Raw genomic sequence first — 21,479 nt, 5'->3', positions numbered from 1 at the left:
CCCAAGCTCAAAAATACAAGCCAGAGATAGGATAAAAGTCTTGCGTGCTAAATATTAGGATAATATGTCCGATTGTCCATTTTTAGTTAGAAAAGTTGACAATTGTGGAATATCAAAATATCTAAAAACCCATGAATCATGTGTAATAAAAGCAGCATCTCAGTCCCGATAAACTAATGGCTATTATAGGGGATCCTAGCCCCTTTGTACACCATAGGCAAGGTCACTGGTTTTTCAAAAATGGATGGATTCACTGAATGCAATCCCCAAACCGCAAGTAAAACTGACTCAGTAACATCTAATAAAGAGAATGTGACTTGTTTACTCACTGTAAACCAGTGGCTCTGGGCACAAATAAATGACTGGAGGGTGATGTCAATCCAGTTCGGAATTGGTGTGGGCCCACAGCAGACAACTACCCAAAATTCAATATTGTTGAACAGTGAAGTGAAGAAAAAAATAATCACACTGGAACAGTTCAAAGGAAGCATTATCTTCAGCTAACTCACCGTAGATCTACAAAGTGCTGAATGCAAGATGCGTAAAAATGTTTCACTCCTAGCACTTCACCTTCACAAACACAAGATCTATCTCCAAAAAAATAAACAGCAAAAACCCATGCAGAACTTTGGTGTTTAAACTAACACATTTACCACATGGATGAAATCATCACTACAGACTGGGCTTTTCAGTCCAGGCCAAGTCTTTCCCTCACAGTGAAAGTGCTTCACCAACAGGTCAAGCACTGCAGACGAGAATTCCAGCCTCAGTGAGAAGCTAAACAGTTGCCATCATTGAAAAGCTCATTAATGGAGGGAAGGAAGGAAAGAAAGATTTAACGAGGCTTGTTTTAAAGAGGGGCTGTGAAGGGATCCTGGGGGACCAATCCGATTTCTGTATTTCATTAATTATTGACTTCCTAGCACAATTTATGTTGCTGTATACAAATTTGAACATGCATTCTGCAACAATGGCACTCTTCTTTTGGGTAGTTGACATTGCCTAACGGAAGTTAGAACAGGGGTCCCCAGGAGTGTTTCAGTATTTTCGGGTATCAATATTTGCAGCGGGCCATGCAAAAAATACCCCACACAGGAAATTTCAAAACCACTGCTGTACATGGTCGAATGCATGCCAGCTTTACTGAAGAGAGAGCAAGTTGTCAAAACAACTGCTTTATATTAAAATGCTTCACTACTTTAGAAGTAAAGATTACCAGAAGGAGGGTTGCTCATCATCCATGCCTTCAGCTCATCCAAGAATGCATGTATGTGGAAAACCACACTCAATGTATAACAGTGTGTGAATACTAGAGGACAAGACAACAGGATAACATGGCAAGGAGTGAGATGAGATTAGAAAGCAAAAAGTAGTGAAAAAGTGGATAAATCCCTCTCCAATCTGACAGATCAAGCTTCAGAGGCTCTCCGAGAAATACAATTCACCCATGTGCCTCACCGTGGACAATAGGAGTTACAAAACGTTGACAGATTGCTTGGTTATTCGCTTGACTGCAGGCAGAATGGTGCACAGTGACCCAAAGATGGATCTTTTTGGCGAAAGTGCTCTATCACTTCTCTTCACCATAGACAACTACAGGCCAGTCCACAGATTCAATTCGGATAACTTTTGTGTTTTAAATAAATTCAAAAATAAATGCTTTCTATTTACATTGTGTTGGACAGGCAAGCAGCTCTCTGAACTTCACCAGCACCACCTGGAGTCAGTCGCAAGGACGTGCTCAAAGTGGCCTAGGTGACTGCTATGCCACCGTGGAGTTGCCGAGTTGATACTCTGGATTTAACAATGGAGATGTGCAAAATTCTCAAAGCAGGGTGAGTCTGACTGCAGGATACAGCAGCGGTAGTGAAAAAACTCAGACACACCACATTGTACCGCATGCATGGCAAAATACAAGGCTGGAGCTGTTGTGCATGGTTCTCTTACCAGGTTAATATTAAGGGCCTTACAAGCCAGGTCATCCAAACTCTGTTTCTGTAGCTGCTCCGTAATGACAGTTACCATGGTAACCTTCCTGCCTTTCCTTGTGTGCTGTGAAAAAGCGACCGAGCTCTTCCCTCTGCAACGCCCGTCCCTTCACTCTGCCATGTTCCTGGTTCCAGTGGTGCTGGGTTCATCGGGAGGTAGTCACCTTAAACTTGTGTTGCAAGACACTGTGGCACTTTCTTAATCCATTCTTTTGATTGCCCTGTGTAAAGGGGGGGGGGGGGGGGGGAATATTCACGTCAATTTCTAAAATACAGTTAAAAATCAACATACAGGGAGGAGCCACAGACAAATCTAGCAAGTTCAAAGGTCTCTTGAGGTCTTCTGGTGCCAGGAGCATAGAAAGATGTACAGAATTATCAGGCACCAAGTCAGATGATTTTCCCCATAATTTCAACATATACTCCAGCAACCCTGGTTCAACAAGTGGTAGTTCAACAAGAGGTAGTAAAAGCAAGGGGTGGTGGGGAAATTTAGGGAAGCACTTTTGTTCACAAGTACTCTACCCTCAAAAAAAGATATGGGGAGGGAGGGGAGAGAGGGCAGAGAAGAGCAGGGGACGAAAGTACTTTGAAAGTTTGTCTCAAATATATAGCATACTCATTATTGAATTCTTAATTTTGTGCCCTCAAAAGAGACCTGCCACTGGGGTCTGAGCCACTCCAATGGAGTCAGTTACAGGAAAAAGAGCTTGCATTTATATAGCACCCTACACAACATAAGCTCTTCTTAAAAAGCATAGTCACTGTTGTAATATAAGGAAATGCAGCAACCAATCTGCACACAGTTCAGAGGTCTCATGATATGCACTCTGGTGCCAGGAGCATATTTGAAGAAATTGTACAGAACTATTAGACACCAAGTCAGATTATTGGGTGACACAAACAGCAATGAGATAAGTGATCAGATAATATGTTTTAGTGGTGTTGGTTGAGCGATAAATATTGGCCAAGACACCAGGAGAATTCCCTTGCTCTTCTTTCAAATAGTGTCATGGGATCTTTTATATCCCATGAGAAGGCAAATTGATTTAACGCCTCATTGAAAGACGGCACATCCGACAATGCATTCAAATGTCGGTCTAGATTACATGAGCAAGTGTCTGTAGGGCTTGAACCCATGACCTTCTGACTTAGGTGAGTGCTACCACTGACCCAAGGTTGATACCAGAAAGGGGTGCCATGCATCGTGGAGCAGGTCCCTTATTTTAAAATGGAGTTCAGCATTTCAAATTAGCTTAGAAGCTGATTTAGGACTGCCTAACCTCAAGAAAGCACACCACCAATGGAGTATAGTGCGCACAATAGTGTAGTGGTTATGGTATTAGACTAGAAATCCCACTGTGGCAAGTTGTGAAGCTAAATTCAATAAATCTGGTAATGTGAGTGTGACTAGCACCAGAGAGAGAACAAATGACCATGAAAGCTGCCAGATTATTGTAAAAATTCAACTGGTTCACTAATGTCCTTCAGGGAAGAGAATCCAACCTGGCCTACACAAGACTAGTCCACTCTATGTGGCTGACTCTTAATGCCCTCAGAAGTGGCCCAGCAAGCCAGTCAGTTGCACAGGGATGGGCAATAAATGCCAGAGGTCACCCACATTCCGAGAACAAACAAACAATATGCAGTGCACCCAGCCCGTAGTGTTCCCCTCGATTTTCCCTCCCTCATTACACTGCAGTTGTGTTTTGGCATCCAAGGAACAGGGTTCCATTGGGCAGGAGAAGCAATGTGTGAAGCTATATTGAGCGTCCAGTTTATCGAGTGCTGATGTGCAGCTACAGCAGCCTTTTGTGGTCTTGACAAAGAGGCTCCGGCTCAAGAGCCAACTCCGGTATCGTCAGCGGTTGCAACACAGATTGGCCTGAAAGCCACAATTGTTCTTCCACAAATATTGGATCTATGTTTTACAAACACAAAATGAAATTCAGAGAACAAACTAATATAAATCCAAAATAATCATTACTGGAGGGACAGCTCTTTCAAATCCTAAGTAAAGTGACAGTTGAATAACTGCAAGTTAAATAACTGCAAGTTAAATTTTCAGCCAGTTTTATTCAAATAGGTGGTATTTTACATATTATTTGCTTACTTGGATCTTGTTCTGATAATTTGTTAGATTCAAGTTACATACACTTGAATAAAAACAGCATTCTCTTTATTCTTATACTGATGCAAGAATGCTTTTGACAAGGAGCAGATGGTTCATTTGCAAATTCTTGTTTGGGAGTCTACTTCTTAACCTAGCTCTGAAACCACAGGTCACACGGGCAGAGTGCAGGAGACTGATTTCAGTGTTCAATCTCAGTCACAATTTAGCCAAATGCACCCCTGCTTACCCATCATGTTTTTTTTAAATGCCTACTTTTTAAAATGTAAATTTTGCACTCAGATGAAGGATATTTATGCTGGGGAATGGAACATTTCCCCCATTTGTGGCATCCTGTGTCAGCATTCAGCTTTCCACGGCAGGTAGAATATGGTCAGATGCAGAGCAAAGCGCCTGGCACTCTGCCCAAGTCTTCCCCAGTCCTGAGGGGTTCACCTCATTGCATTAAGTGAGAAAATGTTCCATTTTCCATACCAACTTTCCAGTGGTCTGAGCAAGATTGCTAGTGTCAGATTTGGGGTAGTTTTGAGCTGTGGGCCCACGTCCATCATCAGCTCGATTAAGACTGCTCAATCATATTTCACATTAGAACTTTACAACCGACAGATTTTCATGCCAGTCAGATCTGGATTGGAGCCCAGGTCCCAGGACTGAGAGGTCAATGTCGAACCCAATTCATCACCCAATCAGCATTAATTGCAACACTGAATCAACCACAGCAGCTGAACTGGTTGGAGAAGGCAGAATAGGGCATAGTGTGGTTTTTTAAAAATTCTCTCTCCCACCCCACCCCCTCCCTGCAAAAGTGCACATACTTTCATCCAGATCAGATCAAGTCTGGACTGGTTTCAAGCCAGAGGCCCAGAAGTGAAGACAGTGACCCTGAAGTCAAATCGGGAATTTCAAAACTTGGCTCAAAAGTCTCCACCCAGATCAGGCCCACTCTCTTCCAGTGACCCACATTCTTCCCCAAAGAGAAAGGTCAAGCACGGTACATGAACACCAGGACTGTATGTACCTGGGTTAGAAACTGAGCGTGACCTCCCCATCCTGAAAAATAAACAAGAGCAAAAATGTACTTCAGTACCAAATTCCAGCAAACAAAAAACTTCTACATAAGAGGGAGTTTTATGTTCAAAATTAAATATCCTAGTATTGTTGAAGCCCAGTCTTTATCAGTCAGTACAATGAGGTCCATTGATGTTTCTTTGAAAACATGGGACTGAAAGAAAGACACCTGGCATAAGAGCTTTAGCAAGTTAACGGAAATCTTAAATCAGCATTCACCTGGAATGCAGACCTGAGGTGAGCAAATGTTGACAGTAAACATTCCCAATAACCATCTAGAAATCCCACCACACTCTTGGTTAGGCTGGAAGAGAGGAAGCTGATGGCTGACATGGTCAAAGTTTAAGATTTCAAAAAAAAGACTAGACAAACGGAACTCTAATAAATTGTGTGACATAACCATAAAAGGGCATGGCCTCAAACTCAGAAGTGGGAGAGTGAACAGTTGAAGCAAAGTGAACTGACGTGCTAGATTAAACTACTTCACGAAGTGGGGTGATGATTATGGGCTATCCACCGCTCCCATCTTTTTGGGCAAATTTAAAAAGGGAGCCAGATAGTGTTTTGCCAAATGAAACGGTTGAGGGTATAGGAGAGAGTATGGTATAGGTTTTGAACCTTGGGCCAGCCAGCCAGTTGGACCACAATGATCCTCCACATTAAAAACTGCATGTTTCTTTTATTTTAGAAGTAGGAAACAGCCACACTAAGAAGTAGTAGTATGAGATATGAAAGGGTGATAAAACTGGCAGGTACGTAGCATCTGGAAGTGCATAGCATTACACAGCTGGACTAAAATTGCTTTTACTCCCTAGAGCGCATGCCCATCCAAAGCAGAGAGAATATCCGGTTTTACTCGGTAATGTAGCAGAGTGCTGCTACCATGAGCCCTTTACACTTTCTGCAGTACAATGCACAGTGAAGCCATGAATAATTATGTAAACCCAAACACCAGACCGATTTACATAAGAACATAAGAAATAGGAGCAGGAGTAGGCCAACTGGCCCCTCGAGCCTGCTCCGCCATTCAATAAGATCGTGGCTGATCTGATCCTAACCTAAAATCTAAAGAACACAAGTAGTAGGAGCAGGACCCGGCCACTCAGCCCCTGGGCCCGCTCCGCCACCCACAGGGCCTTGACCGATCCGAACTCAGCTTCATGTCCAATTTCCTGCCCACTCCCCATAACCCCTAAAAACATGATTTGTCCCTAGTAATGGAGGTCTCTACCTACCATTTAAAGATCACTGCGCAGGTGCTGTGAGGTTACTGCCAGTCATGATCTGAAGAGAAAGCCGTCTGGCGTCAACACTGAATATATTTGCGTAATAAATAATTCCTGGACCATGATAGTCAATGGACCGGATAATGGGAATCATGCGACAACACAATTAGTACCAGTGTTGCTCAATCCAAGAGATAGTTATCATGGACCATATTGAGAGCATTATTTTTCAACTGCTAAGTGAGGAAAGATCACAATTCAATTTAAAATTGAGATGCAAAACTATTTTCTTCATATACTAAGCCACAAGTCCAATCACCGATATCTTGGTGTTCTGAAGTCAGGCCCTTTGATGTTATAATGGCACTACATTGTATTGCTATCATTGAGTCCATTACACTTCAATGCTATTTAATTTTTTTTAAATGTCAAAAAGTAAAAGATTTTTTTCCCCCCCACGTGTTGGGTGACCTGCTCCCAAACCTCTGCTAATGTCATTTTTCAGCCAGCTCCTGGAGGCATGCTACAGAAGTCCAGCAACAACTCCATTTTGCATGCGTGTGCGCACAGGCCCAGACATGACAATTCATTAAATGTGGTATGCTGGGGTAGTGTTCTTCTGAGGATTGCTCATCATTTCAGTGCTAAGATGTACAAAACTTAAGCACACTCCAGGAAGCTGTTGGCTATGACATTTACTTAGTGGGCTGACCTTTAATGTGCACACGACAGCATTGCTCCCATTGGTCCATATTTAACATGCGTCAGGTCCTCTGTCAACAATCACTCTTCTGCACCCTAATAACTTGCGGCTTTATGTCATCTTCTACCTTGGTGAGGCTCTGCACTACAGGCCATGATCCTTCGCCCAAGTGCCTTAATTTAAATAGTATCCATTTTAACACTGTGGAGAAATATATTTATTTTTTAAAATGGTAGAGTCACAAAACCAGCTTTGTGCAATACATAGAAAAATTCTTACAAGATATGCTTCTGACCCATCCTTTTGAGTGTTATAAATAGGTTAGGAATCAGATCATGGCAGCAGTGAGATAAAATATTTTAACTTGAGGCAATCATAATGCACTAGTAACCATCACTCTCGAGCCATTTAGAGTCGGTCTTACTCATGGATGGGTTTATTACTGCTGACCATGAGGATTAGTCACCGATGCCGTGTAACTATAAGGCCAATAGCAGGATTTTGTGTGCAGCAATTAGTGCAGAAATCAAGTTTGCCATAATATTATAGCAAGCATCATTTAGTAGTTGTGCTTTCTTGATGCACCATTACTGCCATTAAGTTATCTTCTCAGCTTCATTGGTAAATAGGTTTGAATTTTAGTACTGAAACGACAAGCATTCCTCAGAACATTATCCCAGCATCCCACATTAATGAGTTGTCGTATGTGCGCCCATATGCTTGCAAACACCTGTGCAAAACGGAGTTGTTGCTGGACTCCGGTTGCAGCCTCCAGGAGCTGGCTGAAAAGTGGCATTGGCATAGGGTTGGGAGCAGGTCAACCAACATGTGTGCTGCGATGGTGGGATACTCACGCTCAAGATACCAAACCTCCCAGGTCACCTCGACCACAACCATGGTGCGTTGTTAGGACAGGATTTTGTTTTAAAACAAGAGGGAAAACACAAAAAAGAAAAACCCTTCATTACATGGACACAAAACCTTCCACCACAAAAGGGAGATCTCCTCTTTTCAGGAGGTCCACAGTCTTCTTCAAACAGATCTTCTTCAAACATAAGGAAGAGGGTATGAAGCAGCCTTGACAACCAGGGCTATCCAGTTGGGAACATTCTAATTGAGTGATGGTTCTGCAGCAAGAACCTTTTACCTAACAGCTTGACATTCCTCTAATTAGTTAAGAACATGTGCTATGATTTGAAGTGGGTGCTGTTAGTTCAGACTCTATTATTGTAATTATGGCACTGTATAGTATCCTTGACCGAGGGAGGGTTTTATCTACCAGAGTGTGCAGGTAGATAAAACCAGGAAAAAAAAGCATTTTTGGATTTTTATAAATAGGCACATAAGAGAAAAGATATAATGACAAATTTGTGCATAGAAATGGTTAGTTCACAGTTGAAAGTACTACATCCAGTTTCGGATATCCCATTTATAGAAAGGGCATTAAAGCTATATAGAGACTATACAATGCAGAAGCAGAAAAAACCCAAGGAAATTTAAGAGAATTTTAAAATTATGAAGCATTTTGACAAGATAAATATGGAAAGATTATTTTCTCTATTTGGGGAAAGTCAGTGACAAAGAATCACCAACTTAATATAGTTAGGACAAACTCCTTTGCGCAGAGAGTTGTTCGTGCAAGGAACGCTTCGCCACTGGGAGTAGTTAAGGTAAATGCCACTGCAGCTTTGAAAAGGAAGAGTAGATAAACACTTGAACTAGAGGAAAGTTCAGAGCTGTGGGGAAAGAAAAGGGATTAATCTGATTTCATCCAGCAAAGAGCCAGCAGACAAATATGGACTCTTTCTGTACGGAGTTCAAACCCAGTCTATAGAATGGAGGTCTCCCCTTCTCTTTCTGTTGGCTGCTCCTACATAAAAAAAGAGATGATGCAGTGTCAACCTAGTCCCTAGTGTACGTGGACGAAAACTATCCCTTAACCTAGCACCACAAATATGGCAGATGTAGGATAGGGAAACATCAGTGCTACAGTAGGGGATACTCTGCTGAGGTTGGGTCTGATGTACATTTCTAAGATAGTGTAAAAAGACAAGGAAATCATGTTTGACAAATCTATTAAGAGTTTTTTGAGGAGGTAACTAGCAGGGTAGATAAAGGGGACCCAGTGGATGTAGTATATTTGGATTTTCAAAAGGCATTCGATAAGGTGCCACACAAAAGGTTGTTACACAAGATATGGGCTCATGGGGTTGGGGGTAATATATTAACAGAGGATTGGTTAACAGACAGAAAACAGAGAGTAAGAATAAACGGGTCGTTTTCAGGTAGGCGGGCTGTAACTAGTGGGGTGCTGCAAGGATCGGTGCTTGGGCCTCAGCTATTTACAATCTATATTAATGACTTAGATGAAGGGACCTAGTGTAAAGTGCCCAAGTTTGCTGACAATATAAAGCTAGGTGGGAAAGTAAGCTGTGAGGACGACACAAAATCTGCAAAGGGATATAGACAGGTTAAGTGAGTGGGCAAGAAGGTGGCAGATGGAGTATAATGTGGGGAAATGTGAGGTTATTCACTTTGGTAGGAAGAATAGAAAAACAGAATATTTTATTTTAATGGTGAGAAACTATTAAATGTTGGTGTCCAGAGAGATTTGGGTGACCTTGTTCATGAAACCCAGAAAGTTAACATGCAGGTAGAGCAAGCAATTAGTAAGGCAAATGATATGTTGGCCTTTATTGCAAGGAGTTTGGAAATCGAGAGTAAGGAAGTCTTGTTATAATTGTACAAGGCTTTGGCGACACCACACCTGGAGTACTGTGTACAGTTTTAGTCTCCTTACCTAAGGAAGGATATACTGCCTTAAGAGGCAGTGCAACGAAGGTTCACTAGATTGATTCCTGGGATGAGAGGGTTGTCATATGGAGGAGAGATTAAGTAGAACGGGCTATATTCTCAGGAGTTTAGAAGAATGAGAGGTGATCGCATTGAAATGTATAAAATTCTTAGATGGCTTGACAGGGTAGATGCGGACAGGCTGATCCCCCTGGCTGGAGAGTCTAGAACTAGGGGGCATAGTCTCAGGATAAGGGATGGGTGATTTAGGACTAAGATGAGGAGGAATTTCTTCAGAGGGTTGTGAATATTTGGAATTCTCTACCCCAGAGAGCTGTGGATGCTCGGTCATTGAATATATTCAAGACGGAGATCGATAGATTTTTGGACTCTAAGGGAATCCAGGGATATGGGGATCGGGCAGGAAAGTAGAGTTGAGGTCGAAGATCAGCCATGATTTTATCGATTGGCGGAGCAGGATTGAGGGGCCGTATGGCCTACACCTGCTCCTATTCCTTATGTTCTTATGCTGCAGCAGGCTGTGCTACACCTAATCTGGAAATGCTCAATGTTGACACTAGGTGCCTGAAATAGCGAATACATTGCCCAGTATCAACATCCCTCACTCAATGAATAGAAAAATTCCCCAAAATTGAAAAAAATATTTACAGAGCAACTCTTGGTTGAATGGTCATGTTGCTTAAGACTTAGTAAACAAGACATACACAGATGTAAATTAACAATGGCCAAAAGTTAACTGCTCCAAGTCTTGTGGTTCAAAGGTGGTATTAAAAACAAGTCCACAGGCACATGCTCCACAGCCTACCAGGCAACTGCAGCCCTATCTTAAGCCATAGCTGCTGATGAATTTAACTGCAGTATGTGCAACAGCCTTTCCCACAGCTATTGCACAAAGAAATGTGTGCATTTACCAGCAGCCACTCAAGAGCCGTACAAGAGAAGCCATCAGCCAGTTGATTCATCCACAATGTAGTCGCCAATAATAAAACAAAACTTCCTTGACCACACAGAAAACACAGCCCAGTTGTTATGTTGACAGAAGATTTGTTAACTGGAATCGTGGCAGAAGTGGTTAAACAAAGATCAATCTTGGTACAGTACCTTGCTGGCCGTTAGAGCATGTCATAACCATGGAGACCCTGTAGTTACAGGCTCGAGGGCAGATGGATAGCATTACGAATAAATATGGTACCACCATCTTACCATAGGCCAATCTACCTGCTAGGGCGGGTCACTTCCTTGACATTTTTAAAGATGATTTTACTGAGCGCTTCAAAATAATTTATTTTTGATCCACATCATTAATTCAAGCTACATTCACCTGGAAACAAATACAAGGGGTTCAGGACATCGAAAAATATTAAATTGGAAGATTTTCCTACTTTGAATGATTTTATTTTTAAATCAATACAACTTTACAACATAAGTTTGCTAATGATTTAGAGGCAACATGGTAGGACCATTGCTTTACCCGAGGGTCACGAGATGACCCCAAAAACCTATATTAGAATGTGGAATCTCATAACCAGAAAGGAATTCTTGCATTCACCCGACTAGGGTCAGTTTGGTCATCAATTTCTGATTTTTCTTCAGTATTTGTTGACTTACCAGTGTGTTAGTTTTGTTGCTGTACACAAATAGAACACAATTTTCCTTTGGGTAGCTTGCCTTTTGGAAACGATAGGGATTCCCTAGGAGAGCGTCGATATTAACAGGGGTTCTCCTATACAGGGTAGTTTGAAACCCACTATATTACACAATATAGTACATTACACAATCACCACAACTGTAGCAAGAGATTTAGAAGCATAGTGGTGAAACCCAGAGATTCCTGCTGTGACAAGAGCTCTTTTCCTCCCATCCCCCATAAGAAAAGCTGTTGGACTATAACCTGGTGTTGTATGACTCCTTCCATAAGAAAAAGGTAGCGACAGACACAACCAATACAGAGCTGCAAATGTGTGTTACACGGTCAAGACAGCCAGACTACCACTTCTAACTCACACCAAAATGGATCAACTAGTACAATATTATGGTGATCCTTTGTTCTATAAGTTACAGTCCAAGTACACAGTTGATGATTAAGAGGTGGTGATATAACAAGTGTCCATCTGCCTTCTTTCCCTTCCACCAACAAATAAGAACATGCCCTGCAAAAACCAGAAAAGAACAAGTGACTGATCCCAAAACTGAAGTGGGAAAAATAAAGCTGTACATAACAATACATCAGAAGTACAGTACAACAGGACCATGGTAATGCTAGGTGAAGCCCCTACGATTGTGCAAGGATGTCCAAGAAATTCACTTTGACTTTGAACATTAAAAAATAGATTACAGTGGAGAGAATTTTTGTAGAGGTTATCCTGCAACATTGGAAAGGTTTCAACTGCAACCGCCATAGAAATGGCCATTATTTGCTATTGTGGACAAAACTCCTTAGTAAAAATCCCCTTTACAGGCCTTTATAGTAAACCAGCAGAATGCTGGAACATGAAGCAGAGGAAAAAGGAATCATTCATCCCATCTACCCCACTGTCATTCAGATTCTGGTATGGGGGCCCTCTCAACCAGTATTATCTTCCACTTGCATTGATGTCGAACAGTTAAGTCAACAGACAGTGACCCATAGCCACACATTTGATCTAGCCTAGATTATGAGATGCCCAAGTAGTGGAACTTTGGGTGGTGTGGAAACTACATTAACAAGGAGGGCAGGCTGAAATGAGTTTGGATTTGGCAATGGCTGCAGGGCCACCGGTGCTACAAAACCCAAATATTATAAACAATGCTTCCTCCTCAAGACCCAAACAACTTTCTTTCACCCTAGGATGCAAGCTGGAGATCTGCTCCAAGCTTCCACCAATGTCACTCAAACTAGCCAATAGGGGTTGGACAAGAGCAGCCGAGTGACAAATGCAATTCAGATTTTCCCTCCCTCCTTACCCCACTTTGCTCAGTACCTTCAACAGTTGGGACCATTAACTCGCCAAGTGGAGAATCAGTGGCACAATCCTGCCACCTGTTCATGAAGCTCCAATGTATTATGCCAACATGCTCAGGCTTTAAGAACAGGCTTTTGTCCCTCTTCTCCATAGTCAGGTGGCCAAACATTACACCTGCTGGCTTAAGGGGCCAGCTGGGCAACCCGACACAGGTCTCTGCTAATAAAACACGAGTTGCTGAGTGCTGCACAAACATGGCCTGGGGTAAATGGCCTTGCAATGTTTTCCCATGAAGGAAGGAGCTTCCCAGTTCTCAGCATGTCCTCCCCCGTTACCTCTATCCTCTTCCCATTGGATTAAAAGGGAACCCTGTTTGCAAAGAACAATTCACATTTAAAACTAATTAGTCTTTTCAACCTCCACCTTTTTAAAATGCTATGTGTGGTAACTGTTTGAGCGTAGATGTCCTTCACTAGACTAACCGCATATTTAAGTTTGAATAAATGGTGTTCAGGGCAGCTTGAATCTGGGTTGATGTGTTGCAATCTCGGTTACTGTTTCAACATTTCATGTCGGTGATTGTGAATGAAATGCACACAACTATCAGATATACCTGAGCAACAACTGAAAGAGAATAATAACCTGTATTTAAAAAAATTACATCTGCATGCACTTCCTGTCTACAAAATCTTTTCTTGCAGTCACGTTTTTTGTGTCACACTTGCGTTAACTTTTTCCCCTCATTATATATTCCTATGTCCACATTTATAATTGAAACTACCGATGGAAATCTGTCACGCTGTAATTACTCCCTCCCACCAGTAGTGACAGCGTCTGTTTTGCATCTCAGCTCCACAGCGTGTCCCGCAAAGAAATTCCTACACTCCAACCAATTCTTTTCTGCCTCCCAAATCCCTGCATGTTATGTAACTAATAACATAAAATCAAAGTATATAAAAATAAATTTCAAACTGAATTATGTCTGCTCACTGACTTAATTATCTACTGCCTTCTAACCCCCACTTCATCTGAACACTGCACATGGGGGTGTTAACACCAAGTGTAATGTCATGAAAGAGATCAACTAGTAATATATAAACAGATAACTAAGAGGGAATATAAGAACACGAATTGTTGGGTCGAATGGCCTGTTTCAGTGTTGTGACATCTATGTATTTCTAAACATTTCAGAGGACAAACTAAAAACTTTACAACTGTAATTCAAACATTATAGCTTTGCAGGCACTCAAATATCCTGCAAATTTTATGTTCTATAACCCTATTTGTGTACTTGCAGCAACCAGTGTAGATGCTAACAGCCAATGCACTCTCCACTGACTTGCAACAATGTTCCTACTATAGGACAGATAATGGAATGCAATTTATCAAAAAGCAATTTGCAGCTGATAACAGTGAAATTCTATGATCAATGTGTGCTTGTATAAAAATAGAACACACACCACACACACAAGTCAGAAAGAGAATTCATCAGGACAAATGCAATACAGAAAGCTCCTACAACATAGCAGGACACCTCATTATTTGCAGTGCTAGAGTTCAGCCAGGATAACAAAAAAAAGGAACAAGTTAGACAATCTTGCAATGTATGGGATTATTACTATAAATCTAAATTAATATGGTTCTGAAGGTTGTAAGTGTAAGGTATGTTGTACATTGACTCCTGATGGGTTTGCCTTATACGTACAGCTGGGGAACATCAAAAAGGAGTCTTCTCTCCTTTCCTGCAGGGCAGCTTCATTCTGTATATAGCAGTGCAGCTGTTTCTGGCAGTAACAGTAGTTTGGTAAGAGTGGTCTTTTTTGGGGAGGTAGGTAAAAAGAAAAAACATTTGCATTTATGTAGCACTTTTCACGACCTCAGGATGTCCCAAAAGAACTTTACAGCCAATGAAGTATTTTTTGAAGTGTAGTCACTGTTGCAATGTAGGAAATGCAGCAGCCAATTTGCACACAGTAAGGTCCCACAAACAGCAATGTGATAATGACCAGATAATCTGTTTTGGTGATGTTGGCTGAGGGATAAATATTGGCCAGGACACTGGGGTTAACGAAGTAGTCAAAAATAGTTTCTCCCCCCCAACCCCTGCCACAAGTTTAAAAAAAAAGCTCAAAATGAAGAAATTACCATGGGAATAAGTCTGCAATCTGCAAAGTACTACTGCAAAATCATGCATGCTTTCAGGAGCTTCCTCAAAGTCTCAATGGTAAATGCACTGCCCCACATACTACAAAGCCATACAGGCCAGAAGGTCCAGATTCAATTCCTGGTCTGTGTCGAGTCAGCCAGTATCAGGTGAGGTATTGTTGGGCTAGTTGGGGTAAGTGTGTTGCAATTGATTCAATATTCCTGAACTAAGCAGAGGCAAAACATTACACAGAGCTCCCCATTCTAATTATCATCCAGAGACTCCTGCTGGAAAATGCAAGTATGTGGGTATCGGGATGGTTTAATTCTATGATGCCCTCTGCAATCAAGTAGTGTGTGATACATGAAGAGTAGGCACTTGGACAAGGTAACAGAGCGCTGCTGGCACCTGTGGAACTGTGCCCCAGCACAAGTTAGCACATTCAGAATTTGCCCAAATGTATGGTATAAACATCACTGACAGAATAACGGGATAAAACAGCTGGAGGTCAGCCCGATCATGCTGCATAAAATTGTATTCCATAACCATTTTGAAAAAGATATTAAAGCTTCCACTTTTTTCACCTCTTATGTTACCATTTAACTGAATGACCTCACTAGTGACCGTTTCACTGAATGAATTGCAGCCAAATGCGCACTAAGTAAACTTTCTCAGACTGCTGAGAAACATAAAAGGAACTCCTGCAAGAGGTCGTAGAGATTGTTTTAGAAATGAAAAATGCAACTCTTTTGCAATGCAGCACTTCTAAAAAAGGTTTTTAAAAATAAGTTTTATATTCATACTATCTGACCGCCTGTGGTGTTGCTCACAGGTAATGCGGAAAATGCTTGTCATGTTTAGCTGCTAACCTGGCCTATCCCTTTCAATTCACTGCTCAGGTGCTCCCTGTGGAGAAGTGGTCCAAACACATCCGGAGGTAAAATTAAAAGGCTAACTATTTTAGTTGCACATTTCTCTAGATAGCCAATTTCTCAGGTAATAATCTTGTTATCTCAAAAACCTCTCCAAAAAGGTCAGGAGGAAAAAAATACATTATTGTTAAGACTGTAAACAACCAAACAGTGTGATGGACACTGAAAACTCAAATATATAAATTGGAGCCTGGCTGTCTTAACATTTACATTTAACGGGTTAATCATCGAAAAAAAACCTCAACGGACTAATCTGACCATAGTTGCACTTAAATTGAGCAATAGTTTCTCAAACTTTGTAAAATGGAAATAAAGACTAAACTAAAACGAACAGTGCCTATAGCAATTTGTAGTGAAAGTGAGCTCATGTGTGGTGTTGGCAAGTAAATTTTCCACCCAACCCCCACAAAGAAACAGTCCAACTGTAATACAACTTTGGTCATTTTTTAAAAAGAATTCCCATCCAAAACTCATCTCCCATGTGGCACAACCCAGCCAAAAGTCAACTCTCACGAATCCAGTCAAGACTTGATTACAATTACAGCAGTACTGGCTGCTGAAATGGGTTGGCGCACTATCTCGTCACTTCAGATCTGAATCCAGTCCAGATTGAAGGGATACAGTTTGTCAAGAGTCTCGGGTGAAATAAGGTTGCAACTGTCTGTATCTCGACACAAACTGGAAATCTCACTCAGAGGGGCTTGTATGGAAAATGAAAATATTGAAAATATCATTCTGGTGTAGGAGGGTGGGGAGGAGGCGGCGGAGAAAGGTGGCTGTTCTGAGTTTGGGGTTACAGTATATTGTTTGGAAAGAATACAGGGAGCTGTACTCCGTATCCATAAATTCACAGTAAACAGGCTTTTATATTAAAAATATTTGAGGATTGTGGCCAGAATTGGACAGACTGAGCTTATCTCTTAGTAACCCCATTGATTACAGTACGCACTTTAGACCATGACCATATTTCCAAGTACAGTATAAAAAGGAGAGCACCATAAAACAGGCAATCTAAAAAACAATCAGTCAACAGTCTCCAACATGCACAGCCCTGCTAAGCACAAAGCAAGGTCCAACAGTAAATAGTACGATAGTAATTACTGCTAATCTAGGAATCTGGCACATTGGAAAAAGTCTACATACACATATCTTTCCCGCACTCAAGTCCAAGCTTTCTGTTTCAGTAACCAAGATTGATTGCCAGAGAGCAAAGGCTGAGTGAACAAGTCCCAACACTCGAGTTGTGCACTCACAAGCTACTCTTCTACTTCGTCATTAGCACAGCGCTGGAACAACAAGGAAAAGAAATACAATTCCCAGGGAAATTACTCCCATTTACAGTTGAAGTTATGCCAGGGGGAAAAAAGTGAAAAGCCAACCTTAAAAAATATCAACACAGCAGCAGTTCACAATTATATGGTTAAAGTTTGTTATGCCAACACTTGCACTAGAATATCCAGCACCAGTGTTTCTATGGAATCTTGTACCCGCCTCAAGTTTTGGAACTGTGGTGAAGTTTATAGTGACATTCCAACCTATAAAGGTGGTCAGTCATAACACAATCAAGGCTACACCTCACCTTCATTATAAGGCTCCCGGTTTCTAGCACTCTGTGGGGTTATGAAGTTATTGGATAGTTAAAGACCCCTCCAATTACAGTGTAATATAAACCCTAGAGATGAAACAGAGAAACAGCTAATGCTGGAAATCAAAAACAACAGAAAATACTGGTTCTGATTAAGCATCCTACTCAAAACATTAACTCATCTTTCTCCTTCCAGCATTTTGTAATTTACTCTAAAGTGTGGAGAGTGATGCTGTCAGTCTTAATCAGCTTCTGCCATTTTAGTGTTCAGTTTTAACCCACTGTTATGTTTTATATACTGGAAACAACTAACACACCACTCTCCCATTTACAAACAGCATTTCCCAGTAATCAACTGCAGATTATTGCTCAACGACGACCTTTCCAGCAGTTATTCCTCTAATGCAACAGTCACATCACAGAGCCAGGGCACCCTGGGCCCAGACAAAATTACTCCTCTCCTTTGCCCACCTCATCAACCCCCACATAAAGCACCTGGCTTCATTATAAATAACTAACAGCTGAGCACGATTATGAGGCAGTGACCAGGTTGAGTTCAGAGAAAGGTAATAAACAACTTACATTTTACTTCCCCAGATTAGGGCCTCATGTGAACCCTTCAATTTGGCTACAGGCCGGGGGGGGACACATGTGGCTAAGCCAGGAATCAGTAATTTCTTATACAATGAAACTCAAAGTGGGTGTCTGTTGATTCAAGTGAACCTCATCTTAAAAATAAAGGTTCTAAGTAGGCCCATGGAACAGTATAATTTCCTGTTAAATAAGGTTTCTGAAAATCTGTATTAAATAAACTTTTATTCACTTACATCACACGTTTTACCACATCCACTACCCATATTACCATCACCCACAATGTCATGCTCTGCTGTTGTGTGCAGCATTGAGACTGGGCCAAATTAAAAGCAGCGCAGCAAATCTGAAGTCTGGCACATTAGAGATACATTGGCAGGTCAAGGTACCAATGGGCTGGACAGAACAGGTGAAAAATATTCAGGCATCAACTTGCCACCAAATGAAAAAGCCTGGTAACTCTAAAACTGCCTCTATTGAATGCTAATTTAGCCATTTCTGCAATTTGCGTGGGTCACTGAGGATTGGTTGGTTACCAGTCACCGCAAGTCAATGCCAAGGCCTTTTGAGAAAGCATAGTCATAAAATTCTTTTACATTGCAGCAAAACAAGTGTGTTCTCCCCTTCTCCACTGAAGGGATCACTCCTGCCTGAGATTAAGTGTGCAGGTTCCAGCCGCTCTCTGGTATCTTGCAAAGTGACCATTTTTCATGCGTGAGCCTTGACAGTGAATGTCAGCTGTCCATTTGACGCAGCCTGATCATATCCTCACCAACATCTATACATGGCCTTCCAGCAGGAAAACAATTACCAGAGGGGGCTAAGGCCAATTGTTGCACCCCTCCCAGTCAGCTGGCTGAAATCAGCTAATTCAGTAGAGTGAACATCTGTAACCACCCTGGTCTGTATGGTTCAGCCACTCACAGCCACGGGGGGGAGGGGATTTATATCCCAATTAGCACCACAAGTAGCATTTTCAGCCAGATTGCTAAACCTGGCTGATTTCCAAAATGTCTAATATTTCCTTTTTATTGGAAGGGAGGAAAAGAAAGAAGAATCACTTAAAAAGAGCTTCCTCCTCCCACCAAATAATATTGTTCTCTTTATTATGAGAGTTTTAAATAAGAGCGTTTCTACTCCTCCCATACTTCAGGTCATGGCCTTGATAAGGTCTAATCCTGGACAACTCCAGTCATTTTTTCACCCCCCCCAAAAAAAATTATCCAGTAATCCGAATCAACTGGCTTTGATTTAAGAAAATGTCCTGTTTTCCTTTTAGCCAGTGCATGAAAGAGATACAATGCTTCCTTTTTAAAATTAGCTCTTTCGACAATACCCATATCCCACCCCATTCTGCTGTACACAAATGCAGACATCAAGCTCAGATGACTTCTCCTTGTTCTTCCCCAACCACCACCCCTTGCTGAAGTAGTCTGCTAACACTCACACATGAAGAATGGACACATGGGTGAGATACCGGCGGGCCGCTGACTCATGTGGAACTGCACCAGAGGAAAACTCAGCACTAGGAAAGGAGGGCAGAAAAATGAGAGGTAAATGAGTGTTTGAGAAATGAGGGGGGAGGAGGGGAGGAGGGGGGGAGGAGGAGGGGAGGAGGGGGGGGGAGGAGGAGGGGAGGAGGGGGGGAGGGGGGGGGGAGGAGGGGGGGGAGGAGGGGGGGAGGAGGAGGGGAGGAGGGGGGGAGGAGGGGGGGGGGGAGGAGGGGGGGAGGGGGGGAGGGGGGGGGGGGGAGGAGGGGGGGAGGGGGGGGGAGGGGAGGGGGGGGGGGGAGGGAGGGGGGAGGGAGGGGAGGAGGGGGGAGGGGGAGGAGGAGGGGGGAGGGGAGGGGCGGGAGGGGAGGGGCGGGAGGGGAGGGGCGGGAGGAGGAGGGGAGGGAGGGAGGAGGCGGAGCGGAAGGAGGGAGGCGGAGCGGGAGGGAGGCGGAGCGGGAGGGAGGCGAGCGGAAGGGAGGGAGGGAGGGAGGGAGGGAGGCGGAGCGGGAGGGAGGCGGAGCGGAGGGAGGGAGGGAGGCGGAGCGGGAGGGAGGGAGGCGGAGCGGGAGGGAGGCAGGCGGAGCGGGAGGGAGGGAGGGAGGCGGAGCGGGAGGGAGGGAGGGAGGCGGAGCGGGAGGGAGGGAGGGAGGCGGAGCGGGAGGGAGGGAGGGAGGCGGAGCGGGAGGGAGGGAGGGAGGCGGAGCGGCGAGGGAGGGTGGCGGAGCGGGAGGGAGGGAGGCGGAGCGGAGGGAGGGAGGCGGAAGGAGGGAGGGAGGCGGAAGGGAGGGAGGCGGAGGAGCGGGAGGGAGGGAGGCGGAGCGGGAGGGAGGGAGGGAGGCGGAGCGGGGAGGAGGGAGGGAGGGAGGCCGGGAGGGAGGGAGGCCGGGAGGGAGGGAGGCCGGGAGGGAGGGAGGGAGGGAGGCCGGGAGGGAGGGAGGCGGGAGGGAGGCCGGGAGGGAGGCCGGGAGGGAGGGAGGGAGGGAGGGAGGCGGGGAGGGAGGGAGGCGGAGGCGAGGGAGGGGAGGGAGGCGGGAGGGAGGGAGGGAGGGAGGCCGGGAGGGAGGGAGGGAGGGAGGCGAGGAGGGAGGGGGAGGGAGGGAGGGAGGGAGGGAGGCCGGCGGGAGGGAGGGAGGGAGGCGAGGGAGGAGGGAGGCGGGAGGGAGGCGGGAGGAGGCGGGAGGGAGGGAGGGAGGGAGCGGGAGCGGAGGGAGCGGAGCGGGAGGGAGGGAGGGAGGCGGAGCGGGAGGGAGGGAGGGAGGGAGGCGGAGCGGGAGGGAGGGAGGGAGGGAGGCGGAGAGGGAGGGAGGGAGGCGGAGCGGGAGGGAGGGAGGGAGGCGGAGCGGGAGGAGGGAGGAGGGCGGGAGGGAGGGGGAGGGAGGCGGGAGGCGGAGGGAGGGAGGGAGGGAGGCGGAGCGGGAGGGAGGCGGAGCGGGAGGGAGGGAGGGAGGCGGAGCGGGAGGGAGGCGGAGGGAGGGAGGCGGAGCGGGAGGGAGGGAGGGGAGGGAGGCGGAGGAGGGGAGGGGGAGGCGGAGCGGGAGGGAGGGAGGGAGGCGGAGCGGGAGGGAGGGAGGGAGAGGGAGGGAGGCGGAGCGGGAGGGAGGGAGGCGGAGCGGGAGGGAGGGAGGCGGAGCGGGAGGGAGGGAGGCGGAGCGGGAGGGAGGGAGGGAGGCGGAGCGGGAGGGAGGGAGGAGAGGGAGGGAGGCGGAGCGGGAGGGAGGGAGGGAGGCGGAGCGGAGGAGGAGGGAGGCGGAGCGGGAGGGAGGGAGGCGGAGCGGGAGGGAGGGAGGCGGAGCGGGAGCGGAGCGGAGGGAGGCGGGAGGCGGGGAGGGAGGGAGGGAGGGAGGCGGAGAGGGGAGGGAG

At 44.7% G+C, this 21,479-nt stretch overlaps 1 protein-coding gene across 6 annotated transcripts in view; it reads right to left on the bottom strand.

The window, feature by feature from the left end:
- Positions 1 to 2,205, bottom strand: part of fam53c (family with sequence similarity 53 member C) — a 79,619-nt gene extending 77,414 nt beyond the window's left edge. For 4 of the 6 annotated variants that reach the window (XR_010965698.1, XM_067996492.1, XM_067996493.1 and 1 more), the window contains exon 1: positions 1,948 to 2,205. Coding sequence is in view for 3 of the 6 variants with exons in the window: in XM_067996492.1 (XP_067852593.1) it covers positions 1,948 to 2,025 (78 nt within the window). In the remaining 3 variants the exon portion in view is untranslated. The remainder of the gene's footprint in view (positions 1 to 1,947) is intronic. The other 2 variants (XM_067996496.1, XM_067996495.1) reach the window with 2 other exon arrangements.
- Between the last annotated feature and the right edge of the window lie 19,274 nt (positions 2,206 to 21,479).

Source organism: Heptranchias perlo, chromosome 14, assembly GCF_035084215.1.
Source record: "Heptranchias perlo isolate sHepPer1 chromosome 14, sHepPer1.hap1, whole genome shotgun sequence".
NCBI lineage: Eukaryota > Metazoa > Chordata > Chondrichthyes > Hexanchiformes > Hexanchidae > Heptranchias > Heptranchias perlo.
The sequence above is the reverse complement of the archived record's forward strand: the minus strand, read 5'-3'. Positions and strand labels throughout refer to the sequence as shown.